Raw genomic sequence first — 12,735 nt, 5'->3', positions numbered from 1 at the left:
ATACTGGATCTTGATGGGAGAGGTATTTCTCTAATACGATTTAATTTGTTGTGTTATGATTAATTGCGATCAACGTAATCAAAATGACCCCGTCATCTGATATTATATATCAATTCACATGTTGTAGCGTAATGTTATTAATTCATGTGTTATTAGTTACATCGCGTGAAAAATTACTCCAAATAAGGCCAGCTAGCATGATATAAGTACCTTGCTCGCATGCATATATAATGTCAATCAATAGCTTGAAATAGGAGAGGTATTATTTCTAATTCATTTTTTATTCTTTGTTGGGTTTCTATGTAAGTGTACTGAATGAGAGGCTGAGATTATAGGCCTAATAGCTAGTCAAAATCCGTTTTGTACAAGTTTTTTAGTGAAGAAAAAAGCAGAAGAGCAAGATTAAAAGTGGCACAGGGAATTTCTGTTCGTATAGAACCCAACCCACATGCGGGCACTTGACTTTGTCTCAGAGACGTACAATTAATCACCAAAACAAAGCTCATTGTTCAAAAGTTGTACCTTTATAAATAGTGATCTACATATATAGGCTAGGCTCCTATGCTTAGCAAATTACCCTTCTCTTTCTCTGCAAAGCCATGCATGGATGCATGGATGCATGCATGTTTTCGAGCGCGCTTTTGTCATGTGATTAGTGATGATCATGCAGTGTATGTTTCTTAATCCCGATAAGCAACTAAAAGTTGAGCTAGGGACCAGGCCAAACCTAGTACTTTTTTTAACCAGTCCTTTCAATGGGTTATTTTAATGGGAAAGCTTGGGGAAGATGCACATCGATGGAACTGTTTTTACTATCTGGTGGTGTTTGGTTTTTGTTTTTCCTTGTATTTCAATGAAGTCTCTGGACATTGATGGGATGGTTTGAATTACTATCCATCTAAGTTTCTGTTTTGGGCCGTATCCAGTCAAACTTTTGCACTGCAACAATCGGTCAGGTTGGCCCATTTATTATTCTGTCAAAATCTTGTTCGTATATGGTACAGAAACACCTAATATTTTTGTAATTTATATAGTCTTGTTTGAAGTTGGTGAATATGATTTATTTATTATGCCATTAGTTATTTGGATATTTTGAACAATTGATGGCACTTACTTATGCATGGATTTTGTCTGAGATTCTAAAAACAATATTCCAGCACAAGAAGAAGAATATAAAACAGAAACAGTAGTATAAGTTGAATGAATGTTACTTTAGCAGCTGGAGGTCGCTTTACTTTCTTACACTGCAGTGCAGTGTGGTTTCTGGCTTGGCTTGCCCTTATGACAGATTTGTGCATTTCATTTTGAAATTTTTACTTCTTTTTTTGTTTTGTTTATTTTGTCCCCATGGTATAGTAATTAGTAACTAGCAGGAGGAGGTGAGACCGTGTGTGGGGAAATTGGTAATGTGTCCCTTTCGGGTTTCCATGCAGCAACATTATTTGGCACCATGGCTTAGCTAGCTATCACCATCACCATCTCTTAGTGTTGGGGGGGGGGGGGGGGAGAAAAGCTCACGCCTTCCACTCTACAGTTCTCCATGTCTCTACATACACTACTGTAATATTGTATGTGATCAATATATTTTCACTCTCTCTCTCTCTCTCTCTCTCGCTCTCTCAACTTTTGGATTTGGAGAGAGCAGAGACAGAGACAGAGACATAGAGAGAGTAAATAAGGGCAGAAGATGTACATGAATAAATAAATGGAGAGAGAGATGAGCAGGGAGAGGTATATGATATCTAAGCTAGGGTCTCGGGAAACGAGCAAGAGTTTGGAGCAAAGTGAGGGAGAAAAAGTACCGAGTTTAGTGTGGTGTGTTATTGTGTTGGTAGAGCACGCTAGCTATTCTCTATGCATTGCATTGCCTTGCCAATTTGCCCCCACTACCCCTAGACCTCCTCCTCCTCCTCCTCCTCCTCCTCCTTCTTTTCTGGTTTTTGTCTCCTCCATTCCCGAACACGCCAAAACATCTCTCTATTTAATCAATTTCCTCCTGTGCTCCTGCGCCTATCCAATCCACGTGCAACTTGCCACAAACTCTAGCCTCTCTCTCTGTTGAACCTTTTTTCTATATAAAAGCTCTCTCTCTATCTCAAACGCAATGCCGATCACACTGACAACCCACATTTATAATCTGATATGATCATAATTTATCATAGCTACCATAAGAACCCACAACACACAAAAAACCAAATACCCAAAACACAAACATAAACAACATTTGTTTATGTATATTTATTGCCTTTCCCTTTCCCTCTCTCCCGTCCCCACTTTTCTTCTCCACCAGAAGCCCAAAATCCCACTTCCCTTTCCCTCTCTCTCTCTCTCTCTCTTGCCCTCTTTCTCTCTTTCCCATATAATAAACAAACGCTTCATCAAAATCACCATGCAAACTCCGTCCACTACTACTACTACCACTGATCTGGGTAACAGTGCTACTTCTTTCTTAGAAGCTGATGAAGATCAAGATGAAGAGTCCATTTTTCTTTCTCTTGGTCCTCCTGGACAGGGTATCCCCAAACAGTACCACCTCATCTATCACCAGTCTTCTTCCTCAACCCAACCTCCTCCTCCTCATCATCATCACCATCACCACCATCATCAAGATCAAAACCCTAATACTGATCATCTTGAGGATGGTGCTGTCACAGTAGCTCTTCATATTGGGCCACCAAGTAGTGGTAGTACAATTAGTTCATCAATTGGAAACCCTAACCACAACCACATTGGTGCTCCTATGGAAGGCCAGTACTGGATTCCCTCCCCTGCACAAATCCTTGTTGGCCCCACCCAGTTCTCCTGCCCTGTCTGCAGCAAAACATTCAACAGATACAACAACATGCAGGTACTCCTCATCACAATCAATACCACTGCTGTATACACAGTAATTAATTGCTAATACTGCTTTTGTCTACTTTTAGCATTTTATTTTCTGTATGGCCTAAGTATTCCTTGCATTCGCTAGAGCTAATTACCAAATAATGTTCTTTCTTTCTTTCTTCTCTTTCCAAATCCCCACTCCCAAATGGTCTCCTGCACTCGAAAATCACAAATTAAGTAGGAGGGGAATAGCATTTGCCCTAATTTATTAAAGCTGTGTTTACTGTTAATTTTTGCAGATGCATATGTGGGGGCATGGATCACAATATAGGAAGGGGCCAGAATCCTTAAGAGGGACAAAGCCAGCTTCATCAGTGCTGAGACTTCCGTGCTACTGCTGCGCAGAGGGGTGCAAGAACAACATAGAGCACCCAAGGTCAAGGCCACTCAAAGACTTCAGGACACTGCAGACACATTACAAAAGAAAACATGGGTCAAAGCCATTTGGGTGCCGCAAATGTGGGAAGCCATTTGCTGTGAGAGGAGATTGGAGGACTCACGAGAAGAACTGCGGGAAACTCTGGTTTTGCATTTGTGGGTCTGATTTCAAGCACAAGAGGTCGCTCAAAGACCATGTTCGGGCATTTGGGGATGGCCACGCACCCTATGGTGTTGAGTTGTGTACTGAGCCTGAAGAAGAAGATCATCTGGATGATGAAGATGACGATGATGATTAAATAGCTCTGCTTCATTCGTTTAAGGGTTAACTAGTAATTAATTAGTAAGTACACTTGGAGTTCGATTTTTAGCTAACTAGCTAGCTAGCTGTACTTAATTAATTAGATTTAGTTAGTAGCGATGAGATTCTGTCTCTGTCTCTTCTCTTATGTGTGTGTGAGAGACAGTGAGAGAGTGAGGGAGTGAGAAGATGAAGACAAACAGTACAATGAAAAGCCAAGGTTCTATGCATTTAATGTTGGAAGTGGCAGTTCAATTCTTTAATTAAAGTACGTACCTTTTCTGATGCTTTTTTAATATTCATAATTCTAAGAAAAAACTAGAGAGAGAGAGAGAGAGAGAGAGAGAGAGTGTGTGTGTGTGTGAGAAGGTGGTCAAGTAAATTCAGTGAGAAGAGAGCAGAGGAGGGCAGATAAATGTGCAGACATGGACACAGTAAAGTCACAGATTCTACTGTTGATAGCTTTACATTTGCCAAAGCTATTGAGTATATTGAGCTGAGCTTGGACTTGGAGAGCTAAAAGCATCGTAAATACTAAAAAATACAAAAACTTTTTTTTACCCAAAAAATAAAAATGAAAATTACAAACACTTTGATCAATGAGTCCATGTAATGTCAGTGGGGGTAAAGAGGGACCACTGAGAGTTACTGCATTTGGGGTTTCACCCAAGGGTTTGCCTTTTTCCTTTTCAGAACAACTACAAACTGATACTACGAAACATTTTCAGACTCCTGTGAGCTTTGCCCTTTAACCCTATCTATCTATCTATCAATCTTCTGCAAAATGACCACTATCAACTCTCATAATTATCATCTTTTTCCTTTGTCTTTATTATCATTTTTTGATCTCTTCCATTTTTTCTTTTTTGCTTTTATGTATAATATTTGTGCTGCCATCAGCCATGCAAGCATGCATGTGAGGGAAGATCATTTTAGCATGCACCTGTGTGTCTGATCATTAATTAATTGTAATTTGTGTCTCTCTCTGCATTAGGTTTAGGGTTACACATGGTTTTTTCCTTTACATAAATTCAGGGGCTTGGTTGGTCGTGTCTGGAACCTTAAATGTTTTGTAATTAAATAAGATTAGGGCAGAACTCTGAGTTAAAGATCCGAGGCAACTGATGCAGCTTTAAACTTAAAATCTCAATCAGTTCCTTGCTGTGTGAGCCAATGGGGTGCTTTGCTTCTTGTTGCTTTTAATAATATTGTTTGCATGCAATCTTATTAAATTCTTCTTAGACGTTTTCATGTCTGTTTTGTGTCTGCAAACATCGATCTTCGAAAACGAGGCCTCCATCATATTCATGATACTAGCTACTATTCGCAAACAACTTGTATCAGAGGCAAATATTGCTATTATGGTGGTTATATATATAGGTATTATTACTATTATTATTATATAATTTAATTTAAATTCATCTTTTTATATTGTCAAAAAGTTAAAAAGTAAAATTTAAAAACTTGTCTCTTTCCCTACGTAGGTCAATTTCTCAGCTGGTTACAGTTGTTTTTACCATAACAGCAGCATCTGGGTTGTAGATAGAATCTAAAAAGACTGCTTTCATTTTGTACTTTGGAGGAAATAAATAGGGACTGGACTGATGATCTGGACAAGTACAAAAAAAAGTGAATGTTGATAACAGGAGGAGGCTTGCTTGCTAGCTTGCTCTTGCTTCTGATATCATTACAAATTACCAAATATTTGGGTCTTAAATTAGATGCGCATGTGATTCCTTGTGAACATGAATTTGAAGAAGCAGACCAGCCTGCGCATATTGATACAATCAAATCCTATTCAAGCTATAAAACTCTTTCTTTTTTTTTCTTTTTTTTCGTGTGGCTGAATTATATATGTTTATCTGCCACAGTCACTGGGACTGGGACTGGGACTGGGACTGGACATAATAATCCTACGTACTAATGTACTCACTGGTCGTCTTGATGGTTTTCAAGAGTCCAGTGTACAAAACAAAACAGGTAAAAGAGAGGACGTGGAAGAGGACAACGGTTTTCAAGAGACGACGCGTCGTTTTCAAAGGAACCTACCGACTGAAAAGTGCTACTGTGAGTGTGAGACCCTCTGTTTTCCCTCTTGTCTGTATTTTTATTATTTACTCTGTTTTTTGTTTCTTTGGTTTTTCAAGAGGACCATTAGGGAAGCCCAAATTTGTAGCTTATGAATCATTCGGGTCGTATGTTTTAAATGGACTGGGCTGACCCATATGCATGGTTCTTTTTTTGTGGATCTGGGTAGCATTTCATAAGCCCAACCCTGATATCTGGCCCAGGCAATCCAAGGTTTGTAACATGTATGGCTGACGACTGTCGTTAGATCAGCATGGTCCTGGGTTGAAGCCTACCAATGCAGTGTCAGTTTGATTGGCCTAAATTTTTTATGCGCTCTCAAGTGATGTTGAGTTCAAGCCCGCATTTGTGTGAATTTCACCCTCCCTCTTCTTAGAGCATCTCCAGCAGACTCTTTATGCTCTCAAGTGATGTTGAGTTCAAGCCCGCATTTGTGTGAATTTCACCCTCCCTCTTCTTAGAGCATCTCTAGCAGACTCTTTATCCTCTCATACCTAGCTACTTTGGCTAAAAATAAGGAAAACTCTCTTTCCAAAACTCTCTTTCCAAACTCCCTATTTGGCTCTCTATTTTGGATAACCAACTTTTAGCTCTCTACATCTAGAGAGGAGGAGAGAGAATTTAACTAGGAGGAGAGAACATTGCTGGAGTGGTTAGCATTAGCAATAATAGCTTTCTAGCTATTTTAGTTTAGAATTTGACTAAAATTTGTAATTGCAAAACAGCTGGTATCCATTATTCCATGACTAGGACAATTATTATCTTACTTTCGAAAGGGATAATTGCTAGTACAATTATTATCTTATTACCTAGATGGCTGATTAGTTGGTTCATTTCAATTTTCAACAACAAACATTAACAGATGATTTCCAAATTTTCCATTAGCACTGCCTAAATCCGTCCATGATTCTCAATAAAGTTGAGAACGAAATAAGATTTTAATACACAAACTACATAAGCAAAACACTGTAAAGAAAAAAAACAAGGAGAACAAAAAACCAACAGGTTGGTGCTACGACATAACACCAGAAAGTCCACACCAACTTTTTGCTTTTTTTTTTTATAATGTTTTTCTGGTCAAGTTCCCCTTCCACCATAAGATGATCAGTTGGTGAAGTTTGGGATGGTGGCGTTGGGCTCGGTGGCCTTGGCAGCCGGAGATGGCTCAATAGTCGGCGACGGAACCACCGGCTTCCCGCCGGTAAGCTCCACAGGCAAATCAGAAATGCCCTTCAAATAAAACGTGTAAAACAACTTGATGGGAAACACAATCTGCTTCAGCTTGACCTGTCCGTACACTCCCTCAAAGATCCCAGATCCACCGGTCACGGCCAAATAAGTGTCCTCATAAGTCAAATAAGCTCCCTGGACTGATATGTGCCCATAATCTCCGAAGTAGAAGCTGTAGATCGCCTCATACCTGTCTCCTTTCTTCTCTGGTACGTTTTGGATCAGAACACATAAGCCTGCTGTTACGCCCAACCTTTTCTCCAAGTCCCCAGAGTAGATCTTGTTGCTGAATGGAACAAGGTCACCGAGTGAGTTGACTTCTTTTTTGCTGAGTCTTAGGTATGCTGGGCTGCCTCTGTCTCTCTCGTTGATCTCATACACATACAGTTCTTGAACCTTTGCTGAAAATGGAAAAGGAAATTAAAACCTTTTAAACAAAGAAATAAAAAGAACATGTTAATTGAGCTTATTGCCAAGAAGAAAAAAAAGTACTTACTGGGTCTTGAAGAATCAGCTGGCTCCTTCTTTTTCTGGGAGAAGAAAGCTGTGCTCGTGAAGTTCTTGGAGTTTGGGAAGCCTTGGAGGGTTGGTGTGGATTTTAGGGTTGGGAAGGAATGCGAGAGATTGAAACCCAACAGTCTTTGAGCTTGGGAAGGTGAAGGAGACCTTATTGAGTTGGAAATATACAGGGAAGAGATTGCCTTGAGAGAGCTTGCAGACGCCATGGCAGAAGGAATCCCAGAGGTTGAAGGAAGGGGAAGATGGAAAGTAAATGGTAAAGTAGTGGGAGATATATGATTAGGAAGCGGAGATAGTGGGAGTTATATAATATGAATTGCTTTTTAGAATATTGCTTTTTGAACACGTGGATTCTCTGCTTGTGTGAAAAGTGGAATGGTGCGGACGACGTTGCACAGTGGTCGGCATGTTGAGACCTCTTCGGAGGAAAAATAGATTTTGTTTGTCCAAAGGATGCTTGGTTGTTATTTAGAGGGCGTTTCTCACATGGATTCTTGGTCATCATCAAGGAAAAATAGATTTTGTTGCAATCAATTTACAATCACGTCTCCCAAAAAGCTAATTTATGAGTCTACTTAAAATCTCCGACTTTCAAAAAGCAGATTTTTTGAAGTAAAATGTCGGGTGGTTTGTAGGGAACAACGATTATTTATTTACAATGAAAATCTCAATGTTAAGCACTTTTGAAGCTAAACCCAAAAAATGTCATGGCTTGGAATGATGAGGTGCATATTCAAGAATTGCAGTAGCGTCATTTTGTGATTCAATTTTCGACTGGTCAAACACAGACATGAGCATGACAGGAAGTTGCGCTTCAAACTTTCGAAGTTGACTGGCTGGCTGACTCAGGTGGGAAAATTCCCCCGTGCTGAAACACGTGTTGAAGGTTGGAGCTGCACCGCCACAGAGACAGAGACAGGGACTTGGATAGTCAACAGGAATGCTAGTGTTCGACAAAATGGTCGGTGATTTTGTGTTGAAGTTTCAAAATTCTGGCACAATTTTTCTGGTTTTTTCTTTTCTTCCAGTAGCCGGAGGAGAAATTTTACCTGCATTGAATAATATGTTCAAGGAAAAAAGGGCATTTACCAAATCACTTGGAATTGTTGAGAAAGTGGTTCAAACCTTCTCGTGTCTCAATAGCTAAAGAATAATGCTACGTGAACAGATGTTCTCTAGAAACTTTATTTGATTTCATGACACGGAATAAGAAAATGATAACTACTCTTTTGATGAGACTTTCCAAGCTTTGATCAATTTTACTAAATACAATTCTTTAAAAAAAATGTAGCGACTTATATATAAAGAACTCACGTCAAAGAAAAGGAGCAATACCATCTTAACTTATTGTCAAAATTTCAGCACCAGTTCTAGTGATCAGAATGGTATGCTCAAACTGTGCAGCAGGGCTACCATCAGCGGTTAGTGTTGTCCAATTGTCCGGCCATGTTTTACACTCAATGCTTCCCATAGTAAGGATGGGTTCTGCAGTCCAAGAGAAATAAATTGTGTCATGAGGATTATAGATTCAGAAATCCACTTTCACATGCTCAAACTTAAGATCTTAAATTCCCCATCTTCGAGGATGGAATACATGCATCTAGACCAAAAGATCATCGGCTTCTAACCCTCCCCTACTTCAGCAGTAATAGGGGGCTTTCAATTTTAATTTTTACTCTTCGTATTTCTCTTCTATTTTTCCGTAATTATTTTTGGGTACGAAACATCCATCATCCTAGCCATACTATGTCGCTTTCAGTAAAATCTATGCATTTTTTAACCATCAAAACTTTCAAATCTGAATAAGGAACTTCCCGGTAGTACTACTAATGCACTCACCAATGGTAAATGTCTGACCTTCAACCATGCAACCAGACTGGTCATTGCCTGTTAAAAAATTAACATTTATAAGGATTAGTCACGCCTGATCAACAGCCAAATGAATGCAAATATTAAGTATGAGATGCAATGCAACCTCCCCACCGCAACCAAAGGACAAGCAGAAAGAACCCAAGGTTTTTTATAAAAGGAGAAAATTCAACTTTCTTGAATGCTTGGGCGGCAGGTCATTGCAATTTTTCTATGTGAGCAGTTGATGGGTCAATCAGAATGGTATTCTTTCTTTAAGAAATGAAAGAATATTCCTAGTCCAGATTCAAGCATAAGTATACCTTTATGGTTTACCTCATTAGGAATAATATTCTCAATTAGTAGCCACTATTATCACAACAGGTCACTGATACTGTTCAGTTAATAGTATGAATCTTTCCTATCAGGATGTACCCAATGGCATAAAAATGCTTTGACATTGTGAATCCAAACTTACTGTAGTTTTCTTCACCTAACCATTCATAAGCAGTTCATTCTTTCCTGAGGCGAAGATAGCAACAAAGTATGCAAAAGTAGAATTTCAACTAGTCACTTACGGTGATGTAATATTAATGGTTCAGAATGAAATACAGTCCCCACACCATGCCCAACAAAACGCTCCACCACGCCATAACCATATTTTTCAGCATGTTCGCTGAAAATGATCCAAATAAAATCTTAACAACAAGAGAAAACATTTTTTAAATCACCTGTTGTGCATTTTAGTTACATAGTGTGAAACACCACATGCAATACACATGTTTATTGTATCATCTTTCAAATCTAAAATATGTCTACAATCTGTTCTTATCCAACATATCACAAGGAGGCGAAGCAAACCTAATTCGCTTTCCAATTTTCTTGAAGCTAGCACCATCCTTGCAAACTGCTATGCCCCTTTCCAAGCACTCTTCAGTTACCTGCCACCAAAGTAAAACGATTAGCAATGATATATATAGATGAAGGTAATGCATAAATTGGAGATCCGTAACAGAATCAAAGCTTAATAAGGAATAGATATAGTACATTTCAAAATAGATATGAAACCTTGATGTACATGAATGATAAAAGCATGCTTTTTGCATGTCCAAAACAATTCTGAACTACAAGATGCAATGCTATCAATCTGAAAATTTTACCTTCACTAGTTGTTTGATTGCATCACTGACATCCCCACAAAGAAATGTCTTTGATGTATCTCCATGATATCCCTATCACAGACAACATGGGATATAAAGAATTATACCATTCATTATCAGATAATAGGAAATGGTACAAGAAGTCAGTGAACAAAAATATCCAACCCATTGCATCAATGAAACAAAATTCCCAGAAAATGGTTGGTATTGAACAAAAACCATTTTTAATGACTGCACACATTAGACTACCAATAGCTGGTAGACAACTAGTACTTGTAAATGCAGAACTGGCGTATTGAATGAATTGACGTAGATAAATAATCGGAAATTTAGGTTACAAACAATTAAACTAATGATATAAACATTTTCTGGGAGCTAGTTTGGTTAGGGAAACACACAAATGAGCTAAAACAACAAGTCATAAATCATAAAATCAGGAACATACATTTAGGTAGACCGTCACATCTATGTTTATAATGTCTCCACTCTGCAAAAAAGATTATCGTTAGTACGGGTATGACATGAATATTGTGCAAGGAGCAATGTACAATGTAGCATTCCAAACCTGTAACTGTCGAGAATCAGGTATTCCATGGCACATGCACTCATTAACAGATGTACAAACACTCTTTGGAAATCCCCCATAGCCAAGAGGGGAGGGATAAGCACCAGCATCAATAATCATCTGGTGCACTGCTTTGTCAATTTCATTAGTTGTTATTGATGGCTGGAAGGATGTAAAAGGATGTTAATGGAATACCAAAAATCCCTGATCTTTAAGATTAAAGTGCCAATGGTAGGAAAACATAAGTTGAATCGTAGAAGTAAGATATGACATTGAAGAATAAAAGTACATTCACTTATCCTTTTTCATAAGAAACAAAAAGCTGAATCTTCAAATAGCTTTAAAAAAAATTTGAAACTTCAAACCTAAATTCAGGTAGCAAGCTTACCCTAACCAACTTTCCTGCAGAGTGTAAGACGCGAGCAGCAAGCTCACATGCAGCTCTCATGTCAGCAATGCCTTGAGAACCAGGAATTTGATGTTCACTGGCAATTTCTGGCAATTCAGATGAACCAACATAAGGAGGCCTTGGAATGTGATCTGGAACAGGAAGTTCTGGCGATACCCTTCCACGCCTCAATGGCGGCCTTCTTTTAACCTTTGGTGTAAGCTGCTGACTCTCACGTTCTCTACATATTATAAAATAATCCACGAGCTAAGCCAAGTAAGGTCATTGAATGATGCATTCTTAATATCAATTATCAACTTCAATGACTGAATTTAAGTGGTGTTCGTGTATCTTTCTCCATGTATATATCAAATTATTGTCATATTTCTACTTTTTGTTGTTGTTTAAATTCCAAACTCTATTAAAAATTCGACAGTCTAATTCAAACAGCATTATTTTATATAGGAACTCAAATTATCACATTTGTGACACCAAATAGAGTGTTCAACAGCAGAAGAAGGAAATAAAAGATTAATTTGATAAATCCGAGGTTTCAACTAATTGTAAGACTTGGTTTGAAGGAACAGGAGGTGAGCGGACTGTACCTTTTAATTCTCATGGCTTCCTCCAAGCCCGAAAGTCTCCGAGCAAAGACAACGAGCTGTTTCCGAGAAAATGATTCGCTTCCTGAAGACGCAGAACATGAAAAGCATATAATGGCGAATTAAACGCATAGCCGAACCAAATGATTACGAAATAAAAATAAATTTCATTTGCTACAGAGCTAGGTAGGTACCAGAGGCGGGGAGTGAGAAGCGGAGTGGGGCCCCCGAGAAGAGAGATGACTTTGCTGAACTTAATAAGACTTGGCCTTGGCCATGTGCTGAGGGAGCCGAGAGTTGCAGACCAGCGACTGCCATTCTCTCTCTTGCTCTAGCCTCGTCTCTACGCACAGACAGAGTGACCAAGGAGGAAGAGAGTGTGGATAATGGAATTAGACTTTAAATGACAAGTACGGGCGGGCTTCGCAAGCAAGATTGGGTTGGGCTTAATGTAAAAAGATGTTTGGGTTTTATTCTTTTCTAAGTATCATCCGTACGACGTCGTTATGAAGTGGTTCGAATGTACAAGATGATTGGGCTTTAGTGGCCACCACCTACCTCCGGCCAATCCATGAAATTTAAAGACAGACTTGAATTGAAACCGCAATGAATGAATGGGATGAATATTTCTTTCATACGAGCGAGAGAGATTTGTGCATTCTTCTCTTAACCATTTGAGTTACAAGCCGCTTACAGTGAATGAGATAAATATTAGGCATAAATGAATGTGTAGACGAATCTAAATGCGAAGAAAATGCGTTTGATACATGAAA

General features: G+C 38.8%; 3 protein-coding genes across 4 annotated transcripts; 1 reads left to right on the top strand and 2 right to left on the bottom strand.

Annotated features, from left to right (window-relative positions):
• Positions 1-1,573: 1,573 nt before the first annotated feature.
• On the top strand, positions 1,574-3,851 carry DOT5 (C2H2-like zinc finger protein). The gene is made up of 2 exons (XM_021958737.2): positions 1,574-2,848; positions 3,123-3,851. Exons 1-2 carry the CDS (start codon positions 2,231-2,233, stop codon positions 3,558-3,560), a joined length of 1,056 nt encoding a protein of 351 aa, XP_021814429.2. The 5' UTR covers positions 1,574-2,230; the 3' UTR covers positions 3,561-3,851.
• Positions 3,852-6,505: 2,654 nt separating this feature from the next.
• Positions 6,506-7,742, bottom strand: AOC4 (allene oxide cyclase 4). The gene is made up of 2 exons (XM_021958685.2): positions 7,377-7,742; positions 6,506-7,281 (listed from the first exon to the last, which is right to left on the bottom strand). The coding sequence occupies exons 1-2, from the start codon at positions 7,603-7,605 to the stop codon at positions 6,755-6,757; spliced, it is 756 nt and encodes a 251-aa protein (XP_021814377.1). The 5' UTR covers positions 7,606-7,742; the 3' UTR covers positions 6,506-6,754.
• A 285-nt stretch (positions 7,743-8,027) lies between these two features.
• On the bottom strand, positions 8,028-12,349 carry MAP1C (methionine aminopeptidase 1B). Of its 2 annotated transcripts, none has more exons than XM_021958684.2 (11): positions 12,157-12,349; positions 11,966-12,047; positions 11,361-11,601; positions 10,973-11,134; positions 10,853-10,894; positions 10,408-10,479; positions 10,109-10,188; positions 9,826-9,923; positions 9,239-9,286; positions 8,714-8,884; positions 8,028-8,448 (listed from the first exon to the last, which is right to left on the bottom strand). In XM_021958684.2, exons 1-10 carry the CDS (start codon positions 12,278-12,280, stop codon positions 8,739-8,741), a joined length of 1,095 nt encoding a protein of 364 aa, XP_021814376.2. In that variant the 5' UTR covers positions 12,281-12,349; the 3' UTR covers positions 8,028-8,448; positions 8,714-8,738. The 2 variants fall into 2 exon arrangements, with proteins under 2 accessions (XP_021814376.2, XP_021814375.2); XM_021958683.2 differs by having other exon boundaries at positions 8,735-8,884.
• Positions 12,350-12,735: the final 386 nt, after the last annotated feature.

The sequence above is a fragment of the Prunus avium genome, chromosome 1 (assembly GCF_965620075.1).
Source record: "Prunus avium chromosome 1, drPruAviu1.hap1.1, whole genome shotgun sequence".
NCBI classification, from domain to species: domain Eukaryota; kingdom Viridiplantae; phylum Streptophyta; class Magnoliopsida; order Rosales; family Rosaceae; genus Prunus; species Prunus avium.
Note: the sequence above shows the minus strand (reverse complement) of the source record. Positions and strands in the feature narration are given on the sequence as shown.